Genomic DNA, 26,709 nt, shown 5'->3' with positions numbered 1-26,709 from the left:
GGATTTTACTTCTGTTGCTAAATAGATTATTCTGGCCATTAGCAAACTACTTCTGAGAGATTCATACCTGTCAGAAGTCTGAGAAACTAACTAATAATGATTTATTTATGAAAGGATTTTAGATGGATTATTTTCTGATTTTAAGAAACCTGTGCCAACAGATGTCCATGCTTTTCTTTCTCTCTTGAACTAACAAGCTATGAATATCCAAATATTTCATTTTAGTGCTCTGTTAAGGTCACTAAATAATAATTTCTTATTTTCTTGAGTATGTTTTGCTTTTGTGTTTTATCTGTTCTGTCTGCCACCTCCAAGTCTGTGCTCCTCAGAGTCTGGTAAGCTCTGTGAGCTTTCCAAGTGGCAAACCTTCATTGCTATGATACATTAATTGGTCTCTCCTTATGGGATGGGCTAATTTAAGGACATAGTAGAGCATCCTCCACTAAAGCTTCCTGCACCAGCTGGGGTGGAAGACTCTACTGCCTAGCATATCTGCACAGGGTAGTTACAGCTCCTCAGGCTTTTCTTTCTGAAAGAAATAGGTTAGAAACTCCAAATGCAGACATCAGGTGGTGGTTTCCAGCCCAAACGTGCATCTCTACAGCAAGCGCACTATCGCGTGCTACAGCTAAGCTGACTTTGTCTTAGTTATTTAAACCAGTTGCTAGCTACGTGGTACAGGGCCCCAGCTACATACCCTTTCTTATTCCTCCATCAGGCGGGCAGGGATATTCCCCGGTTGATAAGAGGAAGCAGGGTCCATATCTCTCCCGAGTGCCAGAGCGGGTAAAGGGCAGGCCCTCATCAGGCGTAATAGCCTGGTCTATGTGGGGACAGTCTTCGTTTGCCAGCGCCGCCTTGGCCACCTCACCATTCAGTTTCGAATCTTCAAACATATAAGCAGAAGGCTATTGAAACACTATGCACTGTTTATTAGAGTTCCAGCTGCAAATTAAGGGTTCACAGCTAAAGACTTCTATAGCGACACTCTAAAAGGTAGCACATCTGTCCTAGACACTGCGTACATGTGCACTGCACCAAAATAAAATAAAGTCTGTTAAGTGGGAGGAGAAACAAAAGATGATCCCGTTAGGTGTGACAGCAGCCACCTGTACGTCCGCACTGAGGGGCCCTTTCAGAAAGGGGCGTGCAGTGGTTCCTAGTCCTGCGAGCAGAAGACCGCGTTAGAAATCAGAGTATGTTTTTGCATGACATTGGATGGTGCATGGATGACCTGTTTGTCATGGAGCCTACTGTCACTCAGAGCTCTGGAGAGGCAGTGGACTGAGAGTTGTTTGAGTATTTGAGTATATTCTGTTTGTGCTGGTTTACACCTGTGTGCGGTATTACTGAGGGGGAAATTCCTGCTCTTCCCCTCCCCAAAATTTACCCAGATGGTTTTATAGCATCTCCAGTATCAGTCATGCAGAATGGCTGTACACGTTTTAGACACACAGAGTACGTTACTATGGAAATACGACAGCAGAACGTGGATTTAAAGAAAACCCAATCCATTTTCTGATGTTCTCCTCTGAAACACATACAGTATTTGCAATGCCAGCACAGGACACTACATACACAAAACACTACAGCAGGCCATGAATTTGGAAACTAGATAGAGTAAAATTTACTCTTGGCTGTAAATAGTGACAATAGGTTGTCAGATTTGCCTATTTTGTTCCACACATTCCCATGAGGATAGACTGAGAATCAGATGTTTTCTCTGTGTGACTGGGTTTTACATTTATAAAACAATTTAAAGTGCTATTTAGTGTAGGATTTTTTTTAGGGTTTTAAAGTGCAAATTAAGTGTATTGAGAATATACTCGAAATATGGCACAGCTCAATATGAGTATTTTGGTTGAAGGGAAGAAAAAACAGTCAAAATGTGCTTTCTGAAGCTCCACAAATGCTGAGATATGATAACTGAGCAGTACTGGCAGCATCCTACACCTCGGTTGCACAATGCTTATTACCTAGACACTGTAAGGCAATGGGTGATCCTGCAAGTCTTTAAGGAAAGAAATTCAATGGATAGACTTAATTTCAGTTCCCATTCTACATTCATGTATTAGCTTGTTCTAAATGCTATATAATATCATCATTTAATTTGCAATTATTTTGAAGCCAGCTAATAAGCCTCAAAAAAAAAAAATACAGTTAGGTAGAGTTTGGAGGTATGATTTTGATCCTCTGATGGACAACAGATAGGTAGAAGGCAGAAGCATTTTCAAGTTATGTTTGTTACTTTACATACGCACACGCGCACACACACACACACACACACACAGACAGGTGTACATGACACGCACTGTGCACCTATCATGCACCAGTAATTGCATTCTAGGCCTTTATTTTTCTTCTATTTAGATGTCACTGGTTTGTCACAACATAAACTGTCTTTGCTGCACATCTCACCTCTGCCTCCATTTTTCTTTGTGTAGAATCAGCCAATTATTTCCCCTGAGAGGGATGTAGTAATGTTTTGTTGTGTTCTGTGAGCAATGAAATAATTAGGTCTCTCAACACATTTAAAAATGTGGCAAAAGCTGTAGGGGCATTTTAATACTTGTAGACACTAATTTCAATAGGTTTCTTAAGTTTTAAGGTTTCACTGCATTGCAATTTCTTTCTGTTCATAATAATCACTGCTATTTAAATTTTACCACTCTGAACAAAAACCTGGCACGGCTGCCATAGAAACCGTGACAGTGCAGGTACTGAGCCATGTATTTAAAAATCACTTAACTGTGTTTGGGGAGAGCTGCAGTCCTCCTGGGGAGGAGCAAAGAACTAGGCTGCTTCATAAGCCTCTACTGCTACAAGCTGGTAGCTCTAATCCTGAAATGAGGCAGCTGAGTCAGCAGAGCTCTGCACTGGAATCTCTGAGACACCCACTGCTGCTCCTGAGCCCAGGTTTGCAAATGAAATTCTTGGTGATCGAGGGCAAATTGATCCATTCAGGAGCTCAAAACAAGTCTGAGCAGAGTGGTTGTGGGTCAGGCTGCTCACTGGTAACAGCCATTGATTCTTTTGGGAGCAGCTTGCAGGCTCTGTTGTGCTTGAATGGCAACAAAATTGACCTTCAAATTAATTTCTTAAATTGCATTATAAATCTCTAGTAGCTTGAGCTGGAACTTGCTCTTACAGCCTCTTCAGGGTCCCTTAGCACTGATGATTTTTCCTCTATGCTTGTTAAAATTCCACAACCTTGTTATTTTATTTCCATTCAAGAGGAAGAGAACAGAGAAGCTGGAGATGTGGGCAAATTACTGAACTATCCTATTAATGTCCTTTGAACATTACAGTCATGGGCCATGCCTTAGGGATCACATTCTGGATAGCCATGCTAATCCACAATGACAACTTGGGTGAATATTTAGGAAGCAGAGAAATTGCCAGCACAGAACACTGCATCTATTGCTGGTGTATATAAGTAAGTGCTAAGTAGAATAGTTGTGTTCCAAACCACTGGCTACAGCACCTAATTCTCTGGAGGTGTGTGATTAATCTGTTACAGGAGTAAAGAAAATATAAACATCACTGATACCATCAGTCCACCGTTAGAAGTTCCTGTTGTTTTAACTAGCAGATTGACATGCTGAACAATTTTAGGAATAAGGTCTAAAGATGGAATGAAATTACATTATTTCAGGTTGATTTCTTAAATTTCTATTTACATGTTTGCTTTTTCCAAGACTGACCCTGTGTTTGAGAACTCCAGATAAAGAAAAACTATGCAAGCATTGCTGTCTGGTGAGTCTGAGTCCAGTTATACTAATGACAACTATTTCTAGGTGCTTAAAACTTCTAAGGGTTGATTTTGGCCTAACAAACTCGTGAGTCCTTCCATCCCTGCTAGCAGAATCTGAATTAGGCTCATACAGCATTTTTTGTTCTTTAGGTTCTGTTCTATGAAGAGAAGTCAATATATCATCTCTGTTTTACAGATGGGTAAAACTACCATGCAGTGAGGTGACTTGCCTACTGCTATGTAAGAGGTTATTTACAACAAAATCTTCTGACTCTCAGCTTGGCACTTTATCTCCCTAATTGTCCTATCTGTGAATACCTAGCTAACTGCACCAGCTCAAAACATTCTCCTGCAGAGATTTGGCTGAGAGGGTGAAGAAAATATTCAGCATATTTCCCAGGTGAATAATTTGTGTCACAACTACATCATTTGTGTGGTTTCCACTTGCTTTTTTTTTCCCAATCTCATCCCTCTTCATTTGTAGAAAAGTACATTAAAATGCCTTGTGTGTTTCCAAGCAAATGCTGGATTTCAAAATGGGGGGAAAGAATTCTGAAAAATATCCCTACTTAGGAGAACTGCTGGATTTTGCATTTATGTACTCTGCTTATTGTGGAGAAGCACAGTAGAGCTGCCCATGTACCTGCTGCTCCATTACTCATCTCTTTTGCCACAGCAAATGGTTGTAAATTGTTACAGTGGTTTTACTAGTGCTGCTGGTTTTGATTATAATCAAGAGTCTGACACTGACTCTCCAACTATTTGAATTGCACCTTATGTTCAGAGTATCAGTGGACAAAATTGTATGATACGTTTATTGACCTCAATCTATGCTTAGAAATGTGGCACTTGGGCTGAAATGGTTCCTGCATGGGGAAAGTCACCCCAGTCCTCTTCCCTGGAGCAAACACTGCCATTCTCCAACAGCTGTCAAGAAACAAGTTCATGGCCTACCCTGTAGGTATTGTCAGAAGTCATGTTGGGGTCAGGGGTGGTGGCAATTCTCCCTGCTTCATCTCAGGATTGTAGCTGTGCCCCCAAACCCCCACGTCTTCCTCTCCCATGTGTTTACAGACCTGTGCAGTGGTCACTTACTCCAAAGACTGGATGAGTTGAAAGGTACTCTCAGAGGGGATAATTTTCAGTGTTTACAGGATCACTTTGACTGAAACAGGGTGGAGAGAAACCCCACAATCCATAGCAAGGTATCCAAGCATAGTCACCCACAAGTCAATGTCTGAACACACGCACAGTGACAGATTTGTCCACATTCTGCTAAAGAAAATGGGGTTTTCTCAGCTCTAGATCAGAAACAGAGCAAATAGGAGACATAGTTTTGGGGTTTTCTGGTCAAATGAGGTGACTGACAATTTCCTCCAGAAGAACAGAGAAAGTGTTGCTCCTACCCTTGTTTAAAGATTGAAAGAGATAAGGACAGAGCTTGAGTACCTATAGCTTTCCTAAACAGACATTGGGTGACTTCAGAGCTTGTTTTGAGGGAAGGGTTTGACAGGCAGGAAGAAGGCAGGAGCAGCTGACAACAGGGCCAGGAAAGTAAGTTTCTTGAAAGATGAAGATCTTGCTGCTGAGGAAGTCTTCTCTGAGTAAAGTTACATTTCACATCCCCACCCTATGTACACCTGAAAATTAACCCACCACTTCTCTAGATCTCAACGGTGCTTTTATAGTCCTGATCCATACCCGGGACTGCCATTATTACTGTTTGTGGATAGTCCCAGCCCTGATCAACTGAGTGTCCTTTGGTTCTTTTTCAGCACATGAGGGTCATTTTCATTTTAAATGTGCCATTAATGTTTACAGTAGCTGCCTGAAGAGTTTTATGAAGAAGGATCTCCATGAGATTCCCTAGGAGCAGAGACCTTTAATCCAGCTGGCTCCCTGAAGAAAGTATTGGTATGTGTTCCATGAGTTAATTACTCTTCTGTATTTCAGTCCTGTCACACTCTCCTGGTGATGTAAAAGGGTTGTTACTGTGGCAAACATTATCTGTGTCATACTCTGCTGGCAATGGGGAATTCTTCTTGAGAAGCTGGGTTTCCCTGGCTTTTGGGATCGTGACAGAAAGCTACAGGAGCAGGGGTGGCACAGCTGAGGTGAGGGTGGAGAATTGCTGTGCTCTAGCTTTTCTTAGCTACAAGGCTCTTATCTGGAAGTGGGAAGTAGAGCAGCCGTGAGGCTGCTGGAGGACAGATTTTCCCAGCTGTCTTTTTCTTAAGAAAAAAAAAAGCAAGGATTTTACATTCCTTTTTGCATCCTGGTTTTGCAGCAGCACTTTTGCCTGATAATTCTTGTGTTAAGCAAATGATTATGATTAAAGTAGGAGTAGGAATTCAAGTATTCAAAGATATTTACTTTCATTTGTGGAGGAGTTAAGAGCTGCTTGCTATCTGAAAATATCCATTGACTTTATATCCCTAGATTTTACTTCCCAGGTCAGCCAGGTAGGGAATACACCTCACTGGACCTGTTGTTTGTGAACAGAGAAGGGCCTGTGGGTGATGTGATGGTTGGAGGCATCTTGGGCACAGGAATCATGAAATGATGCAGTTTTTGATTCCTACAGAGTAGGAAAGCGGGGTCAGCAGAACTGCTACCTTGAACTTCTTGAGGCAGACATTAGGAGCCTGGTTGACAGAGTCCCTTGGGAGGCAATCCTGAAGGGTAAAGAAGTCAGGAAGGCTGGACATTTTTCAATAAGGAAATCCTAAAGGCACAGGAAAAGGCTGTCCCTGTGTGCCAAAGAATGAGCTGGTGAAAGGAGACCAGCCTGGCTGAACAGGGAGCTTTGGCTGGAACTCAGGAAAAAACAGGGTGACTTTCCCCTCTGGAAGAATGGGAAGCAGCTCAGGAAGACTACAGGGATGTCATGAGGTCATGCAGGGAGAAAATTTGAAGGGCCAAAGGCCAACTAGAACTCAATCTGGCTACTGCCCGAAAAGACAATAAAAATCTTTTTATAAATACATTAGCAACAAAAGGAGAGCTAAGGAGAACCTCCGTCCTTTATTGCATGTAGGGGGGATATATGGTGACAGAGGGTGACCAAAAGGCTGAGGTATGTAACACCTTTTTTGTCACAGTCTTTAATAGTCAGGCCAGTTTTATTCAGGGAACTCAGTCCCCTGAGCTGAAAGACAGGGATGGGGAGCAGAATTAATCTCCCATAATCCAAGGGGAAATGGTCAGTGAACATTAAGACACAAGTTTTCAGGCCAGAGGGGTCCACCCAAAGGTACTGAGGGAGCTCATGGAATTGCTTGCCAAGGCACTTTCCATCCTTTATCAGCAGAACTGGTACGCTGGGGAGGTTGGCAAATGTGACATTGAGTTACAAGAGTGGCCAGAAGGAGGATCTGGGGAACTTCAGGCCTGTCAGCCTGACCTTGGTACCTGGGCAGGTCACTGAGCAGATAGTCCTGAATGCCATCATGTGGCACATGGAGGACAACCAGGGGAATCAGGCCTAGCCAGCACAGATTTAGGAAACACAGATCCTGCTTGGCCAATCTGATCTCCTTCTATAACAAGGTGACCCACTTAGTGGATGAGGGAAAGGTTTTCCACAGCATTTTCCTAGAGAAATTGTGTGCTCATAGCTTGGAAAAGTGCACTGTTCATTGGGTAAAAAAACTGTCTGGATGGCTGAGCCCAGAGACTGGGGGTGAGTGGATTCCATCCAGCTGGCAGCCAGTGCCAGTGGTGCTCCCCAGGGCTTGGTGCTGGGGCCAGTCCTGTTCAAAATCTTTATCAGTTTTGTGGATGAGGGGATGGAGGCAGCCTCAGTCAGCTGCAGACACACCAGGCTGGCTGGCAGTGCTGATCTGCTGGAGGGCAGGAAGGCTCTGCAGAGGGATCTGGACAGGCCGCATCCATGGCTGAGGCCGGCTGGGTGAGGGTCAGCCAGGCCAAGGGCCGGGGCCTGGCCTTGGGGCACAACAGCCCCAGACAGGGCCACAGGCTGGGGCACAGGGGCTGGGACCCTGCTGGGCAGAAAACGACCTGGGGGTGCTGCTGACAGCAGCTGGACATGAGCCAGCAGGGCCCAGGGGGCCAAGAAGGCCCAGGGCATCCTGGCCTGGATCAGCCATAGTGCGGCCAGCAGGACCAGGCCGGGATTGTCCCCCTGTGCTGGTGAGGCCAGACCTTGAATCCTGTGTCCAGTTGTGGGCCCCTCACTGCAAGAAAGACATTGAGGGGCTGGAGTGAGTCCAGAGAAGGGAAATGGGGCTGGTGGAGGGTCTGGAGCACAAATCCTGTGAGGAGAGGCTGAGGGAGCTGGGGGTGTTCGGCCTGGAGAAAAGGAGGCTCAGGGGAGACATCACCCCTCTCTGCAACTGCCGGGAAGGAGGCTGGAGCCAGGTGGGCTCCTATTAACAAGTAATAGGACAGAAGGAAATAGCCTCAAGTTGTAGCTGGAGAGGTTTAGATTGGATATCAGGAAACATTTCTTCACCAAAGGGGTTGTCCAGCATTGGAACAGGCTGTCCAGGGAAGTGGTCAGGTTGCCATCCCCAGGATTATTTAAAAGTTGTGTGATGTGTCACTTTGGGACATGATTTAGTGGTGGACTTGCAGTGCTGGGTTAGAGGTTGGACTTGATAACCTTAAAGACCTTTTTCAACTTAAAGAATTGTGTTATTCAGTGATTTCTCTTTGAGATGTTGCATGGAAAGGAAGTACTTACAGTTAAATTCCCAACTCTCTTGAGTCTCTTGAAGTCAAATTCCACTTGTGTTAGCAAGTTGTTTCTGTTTTAGTTGCCTGGATAGTGTTTACTCTGCATTAATATTCATTGCATCAGTATAAATTACTGTATTCTTTTATGCTGGACTGCTTGGAAACTCTGCTGTGCTTCTTCACTTATTAAGAGATGGCCAGAGCATAACAGCAAATCAGGTAGTAAAGGAACTTCACACTGAGACAAATAAGCTTTTCTTGAGTTAGTACATGACTATAGTGATTTCTGAGTTCCTGACATTTAAGAATAAGCAATAAACTTCATGCTGTCCCTCTGGAAAGTGATCAGAATGTCTATCAGCTACTTTTTACCATTCTTTAAAACTAGTTTATGGGAGTAATTGGGGAAGATTGTAAAACAAAATGGTTTGCTCAGGACATCATTCAGCAAAGTAACAATTATGCTTCTGTGCCAGACAATCTTTGGCTACAGAAATCAATTTTACAGGCTACAGAGCCTCATATAGGATTAAGAAATGTGAATCCCATGGGTGGGGACTCAATTTTGTTGTTGTTTAATCAGGTCCTCAAAGTGAAAGGGATATAACTATATTACATTAGAAAAAGAATTATGTAGAAGATATGTTAAACCACAGACAAAGGATGACAAAATGATGAAATGATGACTTGGAGAGTGTTAAAGGAAGTTTAGCAGAGAGAAGAACAGCATAGAAAATATGGGTTTAAGCCTTTGAAAATGAGCAATGATATGTTGACATAGGCACCATTGGTTTTTAAATGAGAGTGACAAGAATCCTAGATTGGTAGGTTTGGGAGTGTTTTCTTCTGGAGAGTAATGAAAATTAATTTTTCCCATGCAGACTATCTGGAAAAAAAGAAAGTAATTTGACTAAATAGCTCTATTTTCATACCAAGTACTTACTCTTTGCATTAATACCTCGCATCAGGTTTTGTGTCACAACCTCTGTGAAGTTACCTATAGTCTGTGACATTCCTGGTTCTTTTGCAATAAAGAAATGTTTTGTAATCTCCTCGGCTGCCCAACATGGAGCTCAGGTTGATGGGAATTGGAGAAAAACTTCACAGAATAAAATGTGACAGTCTGTAACATACACAAGTCGCAAGCAACGTAGAGCAATAACAAGTAAATGTTAACAAACAGAGCGAAAGAGAGAAAGAGAAAAAAGAGAGAAATGTGAACATGTAAAAGAATTAAGATTCCTATATAACAACTTCATTTTAGTTACCCCAATATTCTAAGGCCATTAAAATCAATATCTAGGTATGTTTATTATAGTTTCCTGGTTTTTATATTACTGCATATTTTGAAAGTTCTGAGTACTGAAGGACTTTACACTGCACGAGAGCAGAATTTATTATGCTACATGAATTATGCAGAATCCTTCCAACCCAACCTACCTCTTCAAAATTTACTCACCACCAGGGTCCCTCCAGGAAGCCGTGTCCCCCAGGAAAGGCACTCCAGTGACGGTGGTGACCGTCTCTCCCAGTACTAACTCGGCCAACATAGTAACGTCACTCCCAGAGAATATCACCCTTGACAGGTACTACTTCTTGAAGTGAGGTGACAGTATGTTGGCTGCCTACCTACTGGTACTGCTAGAGAAGTACAGGAGCTCTAGGAAAGTCGATCCAGTGCATCTTGCTATTTACAGGCATTATTGGATATGTGCTTAATGCAGTGCTGAGAACGGTTGCTTCTGGAAATCCTGCATTGCAAAGAGCTCTGGAAGATCCTTCCTAGTTTCATCCTGATCCTCTTGGGGGTTTACTTATACCTACCCTGAACATCTGAGAGTCTCACTAACACCAGGGGGATCATTGACAGGTTACAGGAAAATGCAGTCAGGTGAGTCATGTTACCACCTTATATTGCTGCTCTGACTGAGGAATACAGTATGATGATCTATACAGTATGGAAGGTGTCTGAGACATGGAACGTGGATGAATGAATACAAAGAACAATGACAGCAGGAATGGTAGAGTGCTTGTTATTCTGGCTTTGTGTTTATATAAACAGACAAGCAAGTCAACAAAAGGCTCAGAGAAAATATCCAGCAAGTATAGTCCAAGAGGGATACAAGCAAGTGGACTGGGCACAGAACTGGGACCTCATACCCTACACCTCTTTGCCCCTGGCCTTTTGTAGTAACAGATCTGGTGTGTTTAATGATACTGCAGCAGAAATGCACTTGTTGCATTGCCTTTTCTTGTATCTGTCCTGCAAACACCAACCATACTCAGTACAGCAGAAGGAAGAGATGCCAAGAGTATCTTTTTCATATTCCAGGAATGCATTCTGCACTTGCTGGCATGGGAACCATGTGCTTGAGAAAGAGGATTTACCATATTTATATCTGCTTTGTGCTGGAGGATTGGCACAGGTTGGCCTTATTTGGCTGAAGTGCTTGTATCTGTGTTTTCCCATGACTCCAAGTGCCTTGTGCTCATTAGGTTATTAAGGCATAAAAACTCCTAAAATTTATTATTTAGTTCTGCATTTGTTTTTTAGCTTAGTGCAGTCCTTTCCCTAAACACCCTCAGCCCCAGCTGAGGTCTACAGGGTTTGTATGGGGAGATTTTCTAATTTTAGAATTTTTTTTTCACATCTCACCTAGTGCCAGAAAAAAGCATGAAACATTAAGCACTGTGCTTGGATACATAGCTCCTCCTCTTTGTTTTTAAATTACTTGACATAGAGGATGTTATTTTTTGAAAAAAAAATAACATTCTAAAGTCAACAGTAGTACAAGTGACGCCCACCAGTTTTATCTCTACAGGAAGTGACAGATGAATAATTGTACAACAAAGTGTTACATTATATTAGTTATAGATTCTGCTTTACATGTGACCCTCAGCTGTGAGGTTGCAGGAATGCCACATGGGGCAGGGGGCAAGGAATAGATCCAAAGTGCTTCCACAGAACTGTAGGCACTTAACTGACAATATTGAATTAGAGCTGCAGTCACCTGTGATCTCTTATGGAGAAAGGCACCCCCTGAGGACAGCTCAGGTCATAAATGAGTGGATTACTCTTGGAGGCTGCCTGGTTCTTCCTCTATTATAAGGGGGACCACGGACAAATTAAAATTAAGTTAGATGAGAATAGCTGAGTGTTATTCCTTTTGTTTTGAGCTGTTAGCAATTTCTCCATTAGATCCCGAAGACTCCATCATCAGTGATATCAAGATGTGATCATTACCTCATTTGCTATTTTGGAGTGAGGAGTTTTGGATTTTAAAGAATAGGAAGGCTAAGTATAGTGAGGAAAGAAAAAACACCTCCCTATATCCACTGCCTTTTTAGTACTTTTTATGTCCAACACCTTTAAACACCTGAGCTTTTTGAGCTGAAACAGACCTAAGCTCTTAGCAATTACTTTGCCATCTACTGTCCATCTTACAGAGAGGGGAAAAGGTTTTATGGCACTAAAATTAGATGAGACTTTTTTTATAGTGTTCAGAGACACTTGATCAGAGAATTTGCTTCCTGGAGGTTTGAAGGACCACCACAGTAACTACATACCTATGGCTTTAACAATGCTTTGTTCTCCATAAAAGCCACCGAGGTTCACAAGCAGCAGTGAAATGTTAGGCAGCAGAAAGGGCCTCTGACAAGAGCTGCCTAGAGTTCCCAGCTCCCACTGAGCACTGGCACTAGAATGACAGTGCTCAGCACACTTCTGACGTTAGAGCCAGTGTGTTGCACAAGGAATAAGGGTTATTTAGGTTATGATGACAGAAGAGATGAAAAATGAAGCCCTGAGAAAAGAGCAGCTCCTTCAGAAAGCATGAGTGATAAAGCTGGAATGGGTAATTCCACACGATTTCTTTAAAAGGAGATCAGCTCTCTCTCAGGAAATTGCATTGAAATAATGGGTTCCTAACATCACAGTTTGTTCCAGTTCATCTGACCATGGAGTACACTGGAGTCAGTGCAACTTTGTAGCTCCCTTCTGTCAGTGTTAGACTTGGATTACTTTAGCTATTCAGACATCAGGATAGTCCAGGAGTGGGTTATTGAAAATTGACTTTGGGGCAGAGAAGTAAAAGAACCACAGAATGTTTTTCTGAAGCTGAAGTCTGTGTTAGTAATGACAGATATTACCCCTCTCCTCTTAGCTGCCTCAGTTCTAGTAATTTTTTTGTGTATTTTACAGCCGTGCATTGAATAGAGAATTTTGCCACAAGACCAAAAAAGAGCCTGCACAAGGATATCATTGGAGTATAGCTTAAGTGAAGATGCATGCAGAGTGGATAAGAGAGGTGAGAAATTCTTAATTTGGCCATGTTAAAGTCGATATAAACCTTTTTTGTGCTGGTGTTGTAAATATATATATGAAAAGAATAAAAGGGTGGGGTAGATCTCTGAACAAACCCCAAATAACCTATCTCCTTGGCTTATGTATTATGAATGCATTCTTTAGACCATTGCTATGTGGCACCAGACAGTACTGTAGGCCTCAAATGAAGTTATGAATTCTTGAATTCATGTTCTAAATTTCTTTTACACGTTGGGAAGTTACATTCACTGCTTCATCCAGTGACAACTCCAAGATGTCACCATGCAGTCAACCGGTCCAGCAGGTGAGCACACAGCTCATGTAAGAGAAGGGCTGAGGAACTGGGCAACACTTTAAAAACAAAACTGAGAGCTTTTAATATTTGTTTTGCAATTTTTGAGGTATTCTTACAAACTTGCACCTTAAAATGTTTCACTATGTACTGAATTAAATTATTATACCTGTAGGACAGTGTGAGGTTTGGGACAAAAGTCATGTTTAAGTGGTTGGAACTGTCTTTTTCTGGTTTTTTGGTGGGTTTTTTTGGTTTGTTTTTTTTGTTTGTTTGTTTGTTTTGGTTTGGTTTGGGTTTTTTTTGGTTTTTTTTTTTTTTTTTTACTTCTGTTATGATACTGACTGTTTAGAATACTCAAGCCTTGAGATAAAAGACAGTCCAGCATAGTGTTGTCAACCATAGACTATGGTTGACTGATGCTTTTTTAGTTGTATTCAACTAGTGACTTTGCCACAGACCTTTCAAGTAATCTTCCTCAATTAAATTAAGCCCTGTGTCAACTGAAAATATTGGAGATTATTTCCATTTTATCTTTGCTGTCCACTTAGCCTGTTGGGTATTTGATTGCAGTACAGTGGTTGTCCTGTATAAAATGATGCCAAAATGAAGCCCTGATCTTGAACAGGGCCTGCAAACAGCACTGCATTATAACAACATTAATCCTTTGACAAGGAGATGTTAGAATTTGGTGGGTGTATGTTAAGTGAGGGGGAACACTGTTCTCTATAGCTTGAGATATCCCCAGGTAAAGGAGTTTTGGTCAAATTGGTCAGGTGAAATCTGCTGCTCTGTATCAGGCCCAGTTTCACCGGGCACTCTTTAAGCAGACAGTGATTTGTATAGAGGAAATTTCTCCTTTCTTAATGCTGCTGGTGAAGGTCTGCCTGCAGCTCTAGCTCTGCCATCCTCTACTCTGAAATGCCTTTCCTCCCTTTTGCTGCTTTCCCAGCCACCCACTGGTGGGATCAGACAGGATGGAAAACAGGAAGAGCTGCTGCAGAAAGGGGAGGTAAGGTAGAATGGAACTGACATTCTTAAACTCTGACAGATTAAAATCAAGTGCTGTTAATTAAAGATACCCTCCTGCCAGGTGTAGATTAGCCCAGGACTGAGCTGCTGAGAGTGTTGGGGGCAATAAAAAGATTTAATTCAAACCTGCCAGTCTTTAAATTCAAAGCATCTTTGCTTTGGCTGCAAATGACCACAGCAGCTTTGGCAGCAGCTGTGCAGCCTGTGGGCAAAACTCTGCTGTTTGCATGCCTGTGCCAGGAAAGTGCTCCTTATCCTGGGAGGAGGCACTGGGCAGAGCTGTGCTGAGCTCTCTGTAGAGCCCCCTTGGCCCTGAGGGCATGGCCCAGGAACAGATGTGAAGTGCTGACTGAAGAATGAGAGAGAGAGTTCATGTGTAGAACTACTTCATGCTCAGCCCGGTTTGGTGATGTGTTTAATCACTCCACCACCAATAATATATGGAATTAATAACTTCATGTGATGTCCTTTACACCTGAGCAACTAAGCAGGCTTTTTGTTTTTTAATAACCTTGGATACAAATCACACAATCTTATGTGACCTAGACACTGTCACACTGAACCTTTACAGTTAAATATTACAAGTAATATACTGGACAACTTGGACACTATTTTAGAAAAGTTAGGCACCATTCTGTGTTCCTAATGCAATGTTAACTATAATATTAACTATAACTAGTTGTTTACATTTAGATGATGTTAACCAATCTAAAGATTTTCACTGCTTGCAAATCCCTGTTTTCATATAGTGCTGGTAATGGTTTCAAAAACAAGTCAGTTACTGTGAATGCTTCATGTTGCAGAAATGAAACTTAACATCCAAGGCAATGCAGATCTTGTCTTAACAGTTTGGTCCTGATGTTAGTATTTTTTGCTTTTCTCCTGCACACATATAGATCTTTCCCTATTTAGAGACTAAAAGATGCAGGCAATATTTTTTTTGCTGCTAGTGGTGCATAATAATTATCAGAAACAGAACTCCAGCTACAGTGTTACAATTTTGTTAGCTGAAGTGTAAGTGTGCTTTGTTGCTTCTTAAAATATATATGCTTGTATATGTATATAAAAATAGTCTCTCTTAATTATTGCAGAAATAGATAAGTTGCTGCTACTATCAATACTTCATAGATATTGTGGTAACAGCTGAGTTTAGAGCACTGACAGTGGCAAAACAGTTCCACATTGAACCAAAATTACATATATTCTCAGGATACCAGGGTGGAATTGTACTGAACTTGTAGAGTTCCTGGTCCTCCAGTTCCCAGAGAGGACCAGGGTAGATAATGGAAGGAACTTTATAAAGCCAGGGATTTCTGAGCTGATTTCACTCTGTAGCTGACTGCTAAAGTACCTCAGAGTCTGGCATTTCTTGCACCCTATCATGGGGCAGTAGGCACATTGCTCATGGTAGGAGACACACAATACTGCTGTGCCCTCTTTCCCTCTTGATCCATGATGCCACAAAAGCATCTGCTTTATGAGGAAGTTTGCTGCTTGAACATGAGCAGTGATAAGCATTTGCAACCTGAGGGGAATGGATGATAGAACCATCGCTTATGTGCGCCAAGGGTACAATTGGTACAGTCTATCAGTCACGTGAATTGTGATTGGCCTGTTGCAATGGAAATAGCCTTTAACAAAAACAAAATGAAAGCTATTTACCTTTTGAATGGATTTTACATACTTGCACAGAAGGGAAAAGAAATAAGAAAGGAAGAGAAAAGAGAATAGGAAAGAAGAGAAACATTCCCACCAGCTCTTCCCCTCCAAAATTAGCATTGGCATTGGTGAAGTCACACACAAAGGAAAGTCTCACTTTCTTTGTGCTTCTCACAATGACATCAACATGCATGGCTATGAGATGATGAGAAAATATCTCACTCACAATGAGTAACAAATCAGAATTTTCTTCAAAGCAAAAAATGATAACACAAGACCATCATAGGTATATGCTAGCTCTTCCAGAACACCTGTTTTGAACTCTGTGTCTGTTGAGATCACTTGGCTGGCGATCTGTCCTTTCTAATATAATGCAGGGGGACATTCTGAAAAGGCTAAGGAGTGTCTACTATGCAACTTGGCTGGAACATCTGCCAAAAATGAATTTGGCATTGTTTTCAATGTGGTTATCTACTTTCAAATTACTCCATAGAATAGATAGTGATATTCCATGGGTAGAGGTAGATTATGGGGTTTAAAAAATCAAATTGGAGCCCCGTAATTTTGTGTGCTATAGGAGTCTCATAGAACTGAGATATTCCCATAATTAACCACTAGCCATGGGATATTATAATATATTCCATGGTGACTAGTATTCTTTCCATTTCCCTCCCCACTCCCAGTAGAATTAGAATGGTTAATTTAGCTCTGGTTTCACCTATTGCTAACATGAATCAGTACAATTAAAAATAAGAATGAGGCAATCACTGTTTAGGCCAAACCAGACGGTAATGACCAGTCAGACCTTCTCCAGTTGGCCTTTGCTGCTAGAAGGTTGAAAGAGCTGTAACTCACCAACCCATACTTGCAAAAGGAGCATGTTTTAGAAAATGTGGTTCAAAACTCGTCATAGTTCTAAATGCTAAATTCTAGTGCAATATTATAGAATAGATTGATTTGCATGCCATGGAATAAACATCCTTACATCTAGTCTTGTCTCAGAGTGAGTCATTTTGCATTAGTGTCAAGAATTTGAGCTGTTGTTCTACTTTGCAGTTAATCATCAGAAAGAGACTGGATTGTCTCATGAATATGCATGATGGTATAGTTGTCCCTTCAACTTACTAGGCACCTAGTTTCTGTAATGAGATGTACAATATCTGCCATTTAAAACAGCTGAAAGGTCCCAAATGGGAACAAATGAGAAAGCATCTGGCTGTTTCGAATTCCAGCCCTGTTTTGTCAGAAAGCTCTGTAATTGCTGAGTACTTGGCTCCTACTCTGCTCTATGAAGCATTCAGCTCTCAGGAGCCTCTGAGATGCATTACACAGTCCAGCAACACAGCTGTAGAACTCTCAAAATTCTTCCACTAGATGTAACAGCTTTCCAAAATATCTTGAGACTTGTATGCCCTTAACCAGGACCAAAGTTTGGGCTCCTAGAGCGTGCTCTCATCCTTAGTTTTGCCGATCAGCCTCCACTGTACCATTTGTCCCTGCAACCTAGACTTCACACATATTATTCACTGTGTGATGGTGGGACTAGAATGGATAAATGTGCTACCCATTGCTCTAAGAAAGCAGTCTGGCTGAATCTTAAATCACTACGCGGGATGGAGGTTAACGGTCAGATGGACATTCCTCTAAGAGGTTTCCTACCTGCTCTGTTAATTTCTAAAATTTCTTCTTGGGCCAGTGGGCAAGTGTCGCTCTGAGTACTGTGGTGTGGAGAGTTTACGACAGATTTACAATAATTGGGGGATCCCAGCTGGGGTGGCCTCGGGATATGCTTCTTTTTTTTCTTTGGTAGCTTCTGCTTAGCCATAGCTAAGGAGTAATACATTCCGAAATTGTTCACAATGACAGGGACAGGCATGGCAATGGTCAGCACACCAGCGAGAGCGCAGAGGGCCCCCACCAGCATGCCTGACCAAGTCTGAGGATACATGTCTCCGTAGCCCAGGGTCGTCATGGTGACAACAGCCCACCAAAAGCCGATGGGGATATTTTTAAAGTGTGTGTGTTCACTGGCACTAGGGTCATTTGGTTTAGCACCTATTCTCTCGGCATAATAGATCATCGTGGCAAAGATTAAGACGCCCAATGCCAAAAATATGATGAGCAGCAAGAATTCGTTTGTGCTGGCACGGAGGGTGTGTCCCAAGACCCGCAACCCGACGAAGTGGCGGGTCAGCTTGAAAATTCGCAGGATTCGCACGAAACGGACTACGCGGAGGAAGCCCAGGACATCCTTAGCAGCTTTGGAAGACAGGCCACTGAGTCCAACCTCTAGATAGAAAGGCAGTATGGCCACAAAGTCAATGATGTTCAAAGAGTTTTTGATAAATTCCACCTTGTTTGGGCAGAAAGTGACTCTCATCAAGAACTCAAATGTAAACCAGACCACACAGACACCTTCGATGTAGGTGAGAAAGGCTTCTGTCTCTGCTTCCCTGTAGTGCCGCACCTGGGTGTCATTCCCGATGAATTCAGTTTCTGTCTTGTTCACAATGGGGTTAAATCTCTCGTGGGTCTCGAGGCAGAAGGTGGTAATGGAGACCAGAATGAAGAACAGGGAGGCAAATGCCACATACTGTGGAAAGAAAGATATGAGAGAAATGTTAAACTGTAGGTTAAGTACGGGGGCTTTGATTCTGAAACATCAGGGAGAGGCAAGAGCTGTATTAAATGTGAATTTAATGCCAAGCTTTCTTCCTGTGGGCTTAAGATGCCAAGTCTCACCTGCAAAGACAGCCTAACATTCAGCCTGGGAGGGAAAGCAGTATATAAGTACATGTTAAAATCCATTCTTATACAGATAGTGCCTTAGTGAGAGTGTACATTTAAGCTAGCACTTAAATCTCAGGACTGTCTGTGGGATTTAAGGTTAAAGACATATTGAAATTGTACTTTCCTGAACTTGGTCTTCTGTTACTTCCTTGCCTTAAAGAGAGAGCACACCTTCCAGGACAGCTGCCAGGCAGTACTTTTCTCAGCATTCTCTCAGCAGTACCATGGCTGCTCTCAGCTTAGTGAGAGCTGTGATATTTCAGATCTCAGAAAGGTGCTAGTAAATACTGGTGGCAGTCTCAGGTGGGCTCTACAGCAAGGAGCAGAGTCCTTGGCATCATCAGACTTTCTTGGCAAACCCCAGACACAGGTTGAGAAGAGTTACATTATGAAACAGAGCTCTCAAATGCCTCTGTTCTCAGTTTCCTTCTCTAGATCTTTTGGGAGTGGGGAATAGTGGGGATAAGAAGAGGTTTCAGATAAACCTGTCAGCTGATCCCAAAGGACACACATCTGTTGGCTTTCACCGGACACAATTTTCTTGAAGAGATTCTCATTACAGTGTAAGACTTGTACTAGAATTAGATTAATTTTTTTTTAAAGCATGTTAGATTACTATTACAAACTGGCCTTGAATGTTTCGAAGGATGGAGCATCCACTACCTCTCTGGGAAATCTGCCCTTGTGTTCCACCACCTTCATTGTAAAAAAATCTCTTCTAGTATGAATCTTCCCTTGTTTAGGTTAAAAACATTACCCTCAGTCCTGTTACAACAGGACTTACAGAAAAGTCGATCTGCATCTTTCTTATGAGCTTCCTTTAAATATTGACAGGGAGACCTTGTTGGCAGCAATAAGATCTCCCTGGAGAATTCTATTCTCCAAGCTGATCCAAGCCAGTTTTTTTAGCTTTTCTCAGTGTTTTCTCAGCCTAAAGGAGATCTCTTGGATATTCCAGGATAATTGAGGGGTACAGTCAGTGCAGTCAGGCCAAAATTCACAAGTCTTGTAACCACAGTTGCCCTGCTCAGTCCTTCTTTAACCAATTAAGAAATTTACACATATCTAAGTCTCTTTGTGTGTTGGAGTAGTATTGTCATGGTAATACCTCTTGCCACTCCACTCCCTACATCTGTTACCTTCTTGTTTGTCATGTGTGTCACCTTGACAAGAGATGTCATATAAGTATTTCCCTGTCTTTATGAGCATGAGAAACTGTGATAATAAAAATATTAGTTTCCTGTTCCTTTTAGTTTCCTGTTACTCAGTGTCCCTTTTTCAACAGTGTAGTCAACACAGGGGTTAAAAAGAACTAGTTTCTTCTGACTGGGTGTTACCAGTGAATGCAGTGCAATAGTCTGAACAAAACTGCTGCCAAAGGAACAGACCCATTAAAAATAACCTATACTTCAAACTATCAAAACTCTCCTGCAATCAAGAAGTTCCTCCTGTTTGCCTTCCTGGGTAGACCTAGTGCAGAATTACACTTGACCTTCTATATTAGCAAACAAAGTCAAAAAGATGGATTTGCCACATTTTGAGGTGAACCATTTAATAGAATACAAAGAAAATGGAAGAGAATAAAATCACAGAATCATTTCGGTTGGAAGGGCCCTCTGGAGGTTGTTTGGTACAATTTCAAAGATGGACCAGGTTGCTCTTGCCTACTCCAGGTGTGAGTATCTCCAAGGCTGGAGATCCCACAGCCTCTGTGGGCAGCCTATGCCAGTGTTAGGCCAGTAAGAACAAATAAGCTTGGAAGGATACAGAAACAAACAAACTCTTCTACTTTTCAAATTCAGCTTTGTTGCCAAAGAGATCAGAACCATTGTTGCAGATTTAAACAATAAAGTGATATTTTCCCGTAAAAACTTCAGGTTCTCACAGCACTGTTATGTGAGGATCTGCTATACGTGCTGATATGTGCTAAAATCAAATTATCAGGTGTTGTCCATGTGCTTTGTGATCCTATATAAATGTGTGCAGGTTCTATATGCTTTTATCTAAATGTTAATGGCTTTAGCATATCAACAGTCTTCCTGAAAAATCCCTTTTGCGTACGATATCAATAACACTTGGAGATTAATTGTCTACATATGAGTAAAATGAGAAAGAAAAAGCATCTTGCACCAAGTAGTCAGGAAGATGTTCCTAGCAGCCTGAGCATGTCTGCTGTGTTCCAGCCTGGGGCAGATTGTTTCATGGAAGCATAGAGCCCTGAGAATTCAGGCTGCAGAAGCAAGTGCTCACACTTCCTTAAGACAGGTAGGATGAGAAGGAGAGAGGGCAATAAAAACCATTTTGCATTTTAAGGGTTTATGAAGATGGCCCCTTTCTTTTTCCTGATTCCAAATGCAATCCTCTTCTTGGTGTATACAAATATATCTCCTGAGTGAGTTTTTCCTGCTTAGGACAACCTTCAGGCTGACCTTGCACAGCAAGTATCTTGAAACTGATATTTTACTGTTTTAAAGAGAACAAATAACCAGTTCCGACCAGGCATTAAGTTTTCTGCAGTGGTACAGGTTGGCAGTGCTATCGGTAGAGAGCATCACACCCATGATCTCTCCTTGTTAGCCCTTGTGTGCTCACACCTTGGCTTCAGAGATTAATTGAGAGCTTTTAGTCCCCACTTCAGCAGAGCAGGAAGCACCCCCTAAATGAGTGTGAAGTGTCTGCTTCCTCCTATCTGGTTTTAACAACATTTTTCTTAGGGATGGGCATGTTTTTGTAGGCTTTGTGGCTTTGAAAGCATGAGTCTGCTTTCAAGATTTCATTAAACTATGTATGAGTAATGGTATTGACAGGAAGAATCCCAGTATTTTTCTCTAATTTAACTTTTCTCCAATTTAAGTTCAGAAATACCTGAAAGTCAGGCCTGACAATTTGTTCACTGGCATCCATTTCTGATAGATTTATCACCTGCAGCTTCTTGAAACACAAGAATTTATCAGCTTACTACAAGTATCACTGGCACAGATTTATGTTTTTGATCCCCAGTTTATATTGCTCTCTTCCATTCTTTCTTCTGCATATTTTTCTTTGTTAGTCATTTGAGATTTAGCAAACTGTAAGCATGATCTAATAGCACAAAAATCGGTGAGTAGGCTTTTCTAGGAAGACCAGCATTAATTTTTTCCAAACATGTGGAAAAAAAGTTCTCCCTGGCTCACCATCAGAGGCCCATTGAGCCTAGCATGGTAACTTGTCAAATCCAGAGATGGGCAGTGCTGATAAAGTCTGGTGAAGACCATGGGACTCACATGTGTTCTATTGTCTTTGAAAATAAGTCTGTCTCTTTTTATTTCACTAATAATTGTCTGAAAACTAATCAAACCAATGGATTGCTCTTGTATAATTTAGTAGTTCTTAATCTTCTTCTTACATTTTACAGCAGCTTCTCTTCCTAGAATTGGAATGGGCTGAGGGAAAAGAGTGAGGATTTTAAGAAGTGATGTCACATGCTGTTGAGTTACATAATGGCATCTAAAATTTCTATAATTAAAGAATATACCTAGGTAAAGTGTTTGAAGTGATCAAAACTCTTTTATTTGCTTTGATGTGTGAATGATTTCTATTTCACTAGAAATGCTGCTGCTATCACTTTTTTTTTCTGGCTCTAATACCAACAAAGAAAAGTCTCAGGTTGTCCAAAGCCACAAAAGCCACAAGTAAAGGCAGAGAGGAGATTTAACAGGGGAGATTTGGATTAAAATGTAAGTTACATTAAAATATTTTCATTCTGTAGACAGAAGAAATTACACTCCTGCATAATTTCTCTTAATACTGGCTATATTTTAATAAGTTTATTTTGAAAGAGTCTAAAAGGTGTCATGCCCCTAAGTGGAGAATTTTTTAACCTAATTTATCTTTCCTCTGATTAAATCTATGTATCTATCTATTTGATCTTATCTATCTATCTAATCTGTCTCATCTATCTATCTACCTCTTCTCCCTGCCTTATGCCTAACCCAGCCATTTTTGCCAGGGCAGTGGGAATGTGAAGTACCAATTAATTCATAACAGTAGTGTTTCACATCAACGTTGCATGGCTGTAAAAGGAGCAAGGTAATGGAATCAGACATAGCCACTCATGAATAATTAGTCAGCATCTTTCCACTCAGTATGGAAAGGAAACAAAAACCCAACAGCCTTAAAAACCCAAATAAACCTTCTAATACATGAGGATTTAGAGGCTAGGCTTACATAAAAGGTCTGAGTACTGGACCAGACAGGATTAAATACAGAGGTTTTGCTCTTTACTTCTGGGAGTAGTTTTTAAAACAGCACTTTACCTTGCATGTCTTAGATAGTTTTGGTCTTGGAGATAAGAAACCTTCTTTTATGCTTGGGTCCATACTAATATGCTGGGTAACCTGCTAGAATTCATTGATATGGTGCCTGGAATTCCCAGACTTCAGTGCAGATGGGCAGTGAAGGATGGTGACAAAAGTACCAGATCAGAAATCAGGTGAGTAAGGCTCTTTTCCAACCTCCACTATTGACACATTCAAGCATGTGGGCCTGCATCTTTTGTACCATCCTTTTAAATTTTTTTTTAATTTTATTTTTAATTTAATTGAGATAATAAACTCTTTGGGGCTTGGAACTGCCTGCCAACTTACATCTGCTCCCTGTCCAGACTGATGTGTGTCTGGAGTGGGGACTTGGGAAGGGAGGCCTTGGCTGAATCTTGGCAGCACTCTTAGATCAGAGACAACAAGGAAAGTGTGTGGTGGCAGTGGAAGCAGCAGGGCTTTGCAAGTCAGGTTTCAGTGACTGCAGAGTTTGTTTTCTAGGAAATAGCGGTGTACACGACACGCTATTCATAATTCATTCCAGATCACACGTTCAGAGTGAGTTAGTAGCAGCTGCACGCCGCAGACACGTGCTCTTCTCCTTTGATACTGCTCAGAATCATTTAACAATCCTACTCAAGCTAGATGGGAGAAAAGAAACAGCACACTCAGAGAAGATTTGCCAGCCTTTTCCTTTCCATCTGCTATCAGAAATATTTTTGAAAGTGATTCTTAATCCCTATCCTTTTATAGGGAAATTCAGGAAATTCTACCCTCCCTAGAACCTCTGGATGAAAAGCAGAGGCAGGTGGCATTTTGATTGAACTAGATCTGTTAAAGCATCAGGAACTTCTCTACATAAGTGGCACCATCTCTTTGCTGTTGAACCAGCAAAGAAGAGGAACTAAGCAGTTGTCATCTCAGTCTGCATGAGCAGGGCCCTAAGCAGCAGGAGGTTTCCTGCTTCTCTCTTAGGAGGACCTGGGGCTTGCCAAGAAATGGGAGGTGAGAACATAGAACTCACCACAGAACTTTGTCTCTGAGGGAGAAACAATGGTAGTCTTACTGCTATGGAGCTTCCAGAAAGGTGTATTGTGACTCTAGTGAGTTCTACTATGTTTGGGTTAGTTTGTTTTGGGGTTTTGTTGTTTGTTTTGGGGGAATGGGAGAGGGCTGAGGGGTGTGGATGGGCAGAATAATATAAAAATCACAAATCTAGTAATTTTTCACTTTGTCTATCACTGCTACACACTTGCAGGAAAAACTTAGGCTCTGAAGAGTTTCCATAACGTATGCTGGCAACAGAGGAGTTGGTTTTCTACAAAACATCAATAATTCAAATATACCCAGAGACCTGTACTAAACCTGAATAAAGTACTGGGGTTTCTATTTATAAGGTATCTCTTCAAGTGCTTTACCAACTTTCTTTTACAGTAGTTTATCTGATTGGGGTTTGTCTCTCAAAACTGCTGCACTTCCATGAAAATGCCAGCATTTGCCCCTCTGTGACTCGAATCTCAACGCTTTGCCTAGTTTTTGTTTTAATCTGTAAACAGCACTTTAACCACTTCTAATTTAAAAATAATTTAGTTCGGCCTATGTGTCCCTGGATTATTTAACAAGACAAATCTTTTTGCTGCAGCTCAGCCAAAGTATGGGTTAAGTGAAAGCTGCCTTAAATACTTAGCTTTATAAACACTTAATTATGTCAAGACCAATTTTCCAGGCTTTCTTAGAGATATGGACCCTGATTCAAACAAATGACTCATTTTTAATGTGCCGGTAATTCTGCTGAATTTTTGAAAGTAATACTGAATCTGTATGACTGATCAGATGATTAAATGTGGGCACATGATGCCAACAACCAGATAATGCTGGGGAAGTGAGCAAAAGCTAGGACTCTGTCAAAAAGCAACCTCTGCAATATTTCATTAAGAATCCTAATGGAAGATGTTTCAAGATCCTGTGAGCAATGATCATGAAAAGGAAATTATTTGCAAGGGGAAAAAAATCTAGTTTTTTTTTATGGGTGTGGTGTAGGTATATGAGGGCACAATCAGATGTTAGCATGAAGCTGTTCTCAGTGAAGGCAGATGACCCTCTCAGCAGATTGCCTTTCAGTGAGATAATACAATTGATAGAGAAGCTCACATCAGCAAACATGCTGTTCACTCACAAGATTATTCAAATTCATGGTTTGTAGCTGAGACAAATGGAAGAAGGAGCCTTGCGGATAGACAGAGCTTGCTCTAGAGTTGGATAAAAAGTCCACTAGCAGCTCATGGATCAAATGATTATGTAATGCCAAAAAATATATGACAGCTTGCAAAAAAATCTTGGAATGCTTTGTGGCACACAGACATGAAACAGCGTGTTAAAAAAAATGTGCAGTCATCTGTGGAAAATATGCTTAAGTTATTCGGTGTTGACGTTGCAATAAATAAATTAGAAGCTGATGTCTCAAATGTTAGTCCTAGCAGGCAGCCATGTGCTTTGACAAGGTAGTTACTGGGATAAGCAAGGCTGCATCAGAACTGGCAGTGGGGTATGGACAGTGCTCCTCTGGGCCACATGGCCAGCCAGGTGGTCACCAGGCAAGGGCTGGAATGGTTCTTTGTAGGTCACAGGCAAGCCTTCCAGTTTTATCTAGGACAGATTAAGTCTTGTGAATTAATAGGATCATTGACACAGTAGAGAAGCAAATTTATTTTGCAAAGTTTCCTTGCTGCTCCCTAGTCTGGTAGTGAGAACTAAATGGGAACAGTATGGTGGGACCAAGGAATGCTTCATATTGCTCAGCAATGCTGCAGTGGGAAATTCTTAACATATATAGATTCCTGATCCAAAAGGGCCCCAAGACTCCTGCAGCTGAGTATATGAGACACAGCAGAAGGAGCTATAAGTGTGAAAGTAAGCCTTGCATCTCTGAGGGACTGCAGAAATGTGCGCTTAATAGGGACCTTCAAAATTGTCATTTCCCTGTCCCAAAGCACAGTCTTTGATCATTCCTGAAAGTTGTTAAGGATCTCTACTGGTGAATATCATGGAAATTTTGCAGGAAATTTATCCCAGTACTTCACCATTTTTTATCTATATTTTTTCTTCCTAATGCCTCAACTAAATCTTCTTCATCTTAAGCTTTTTCTTTTAAGCTTAAGGATTTTTGTCCTATCCATCACAGACAACTAAGCATTTAGAAATTTTCAGGCGTTTTCCTTCTTTTGTAAGCTAACAACCACTAAACATTCAAACATCCCATGAGTCCTAGACTTCTGTTCTCATATGCTTGTGCTTTTGCTGCATAAATTCAATAGAATTATTTATCTCATTTTCAGACGATGCCACACACTTTTATGCTATCAGTTCTGTCAAAAGCTTTAGGATTAAAGAAACTGAGAAAATCATGTAATATCTAATACATGGAACATAAACTAACACATGACAAAAGAAACCAGAGAACTCTAATTGCCCATTAATACTAGGAGTTTAAATTTTTTTCTGTTAGGCAGTTGGTAACATTTTTTGGACTTTGCACAGTTTCTGTTCTAAACTGAATGGGAGAGTTTTGTAGCAATGAATGGTGGTGGTGTCATGTGTTAGGATTTTCAGGATCTCACCTCACCACCTTTGTTCTGGATTTATCTCCTGAGAAAATCACACTTCCTTCCTCTCTAACTTGCTGCTGGTCTATTTTTTTCCCTTTTTGTTACAGCTTCTCCACTGTGACTTGCCCAAAGGTGGCTTAATTCGTATGCTTTTATGCTTATATATCTGCAGCCTCTCTCAAACCTACTTTTGAAGTGGTGCATAGAGCTGGAGACATTATTTCTGCAGCCTTTTGGAGCCCACCCTCAGTGAGGTT

At 41.4% G+C, this 26,709-nt stretch overlaps 1 protein-coding gene across 8 annotated transcripts in view; it reads right to left on the bottom strand.

Annotated features, from left to right (window-relative positions):
* KCNC1 (potassium voltage-gated channel subfamily C member 1) overlaps nt 1-26,709 on the bottom strand; it is a 123,488-nt gene that overhangs the window by 20,959 nt on the left and 75,820 nt on the right. For 4 of the 8 annotated variants that reach the window (XM_054634195.2, XM_077179872.1, XM_054634196.2 and 1 more), the window contains exons 2-3: nt 17,419-18,352; nt 698-886 (exon numbers count right to left, since the gene is read on the bottom strand). In XM_054634195.2, the coding sequence (XP_054490170.1) occupies nt 698-886; nt 17,419-18,352 (1,123 nt within the window). Of the gene's footprint in view, nt 1-697; nt 887-911; nt 4,914-5,122; nt 18,353-26,709 lie in introns of those variants that run through there. The other 4 variants (XM_054634193.2, XM_077179873.1, XM_054634194.2 and 1 more) reach the window with 2 other exon arrangements.

The sequence above is a fragment of the Agelaius phoeniceus genome, chromosome 6 (assembly GCF_051311805.1).
Source record: "Agelaius phoeniceus isolate bAgePho1 chromosome 6, bAgePho1.hap1, whole genome shotgun sequence".
Taxonomy (NCBI): Eukaryota; Metazoa; Chordata; class Aves; order Passeriformes; family Icteridae; genus Agelaius; species Agelaius phoeniceus.
This window is presented reverse-complemented; position numbering and strand designations above follow the sequence as displayed.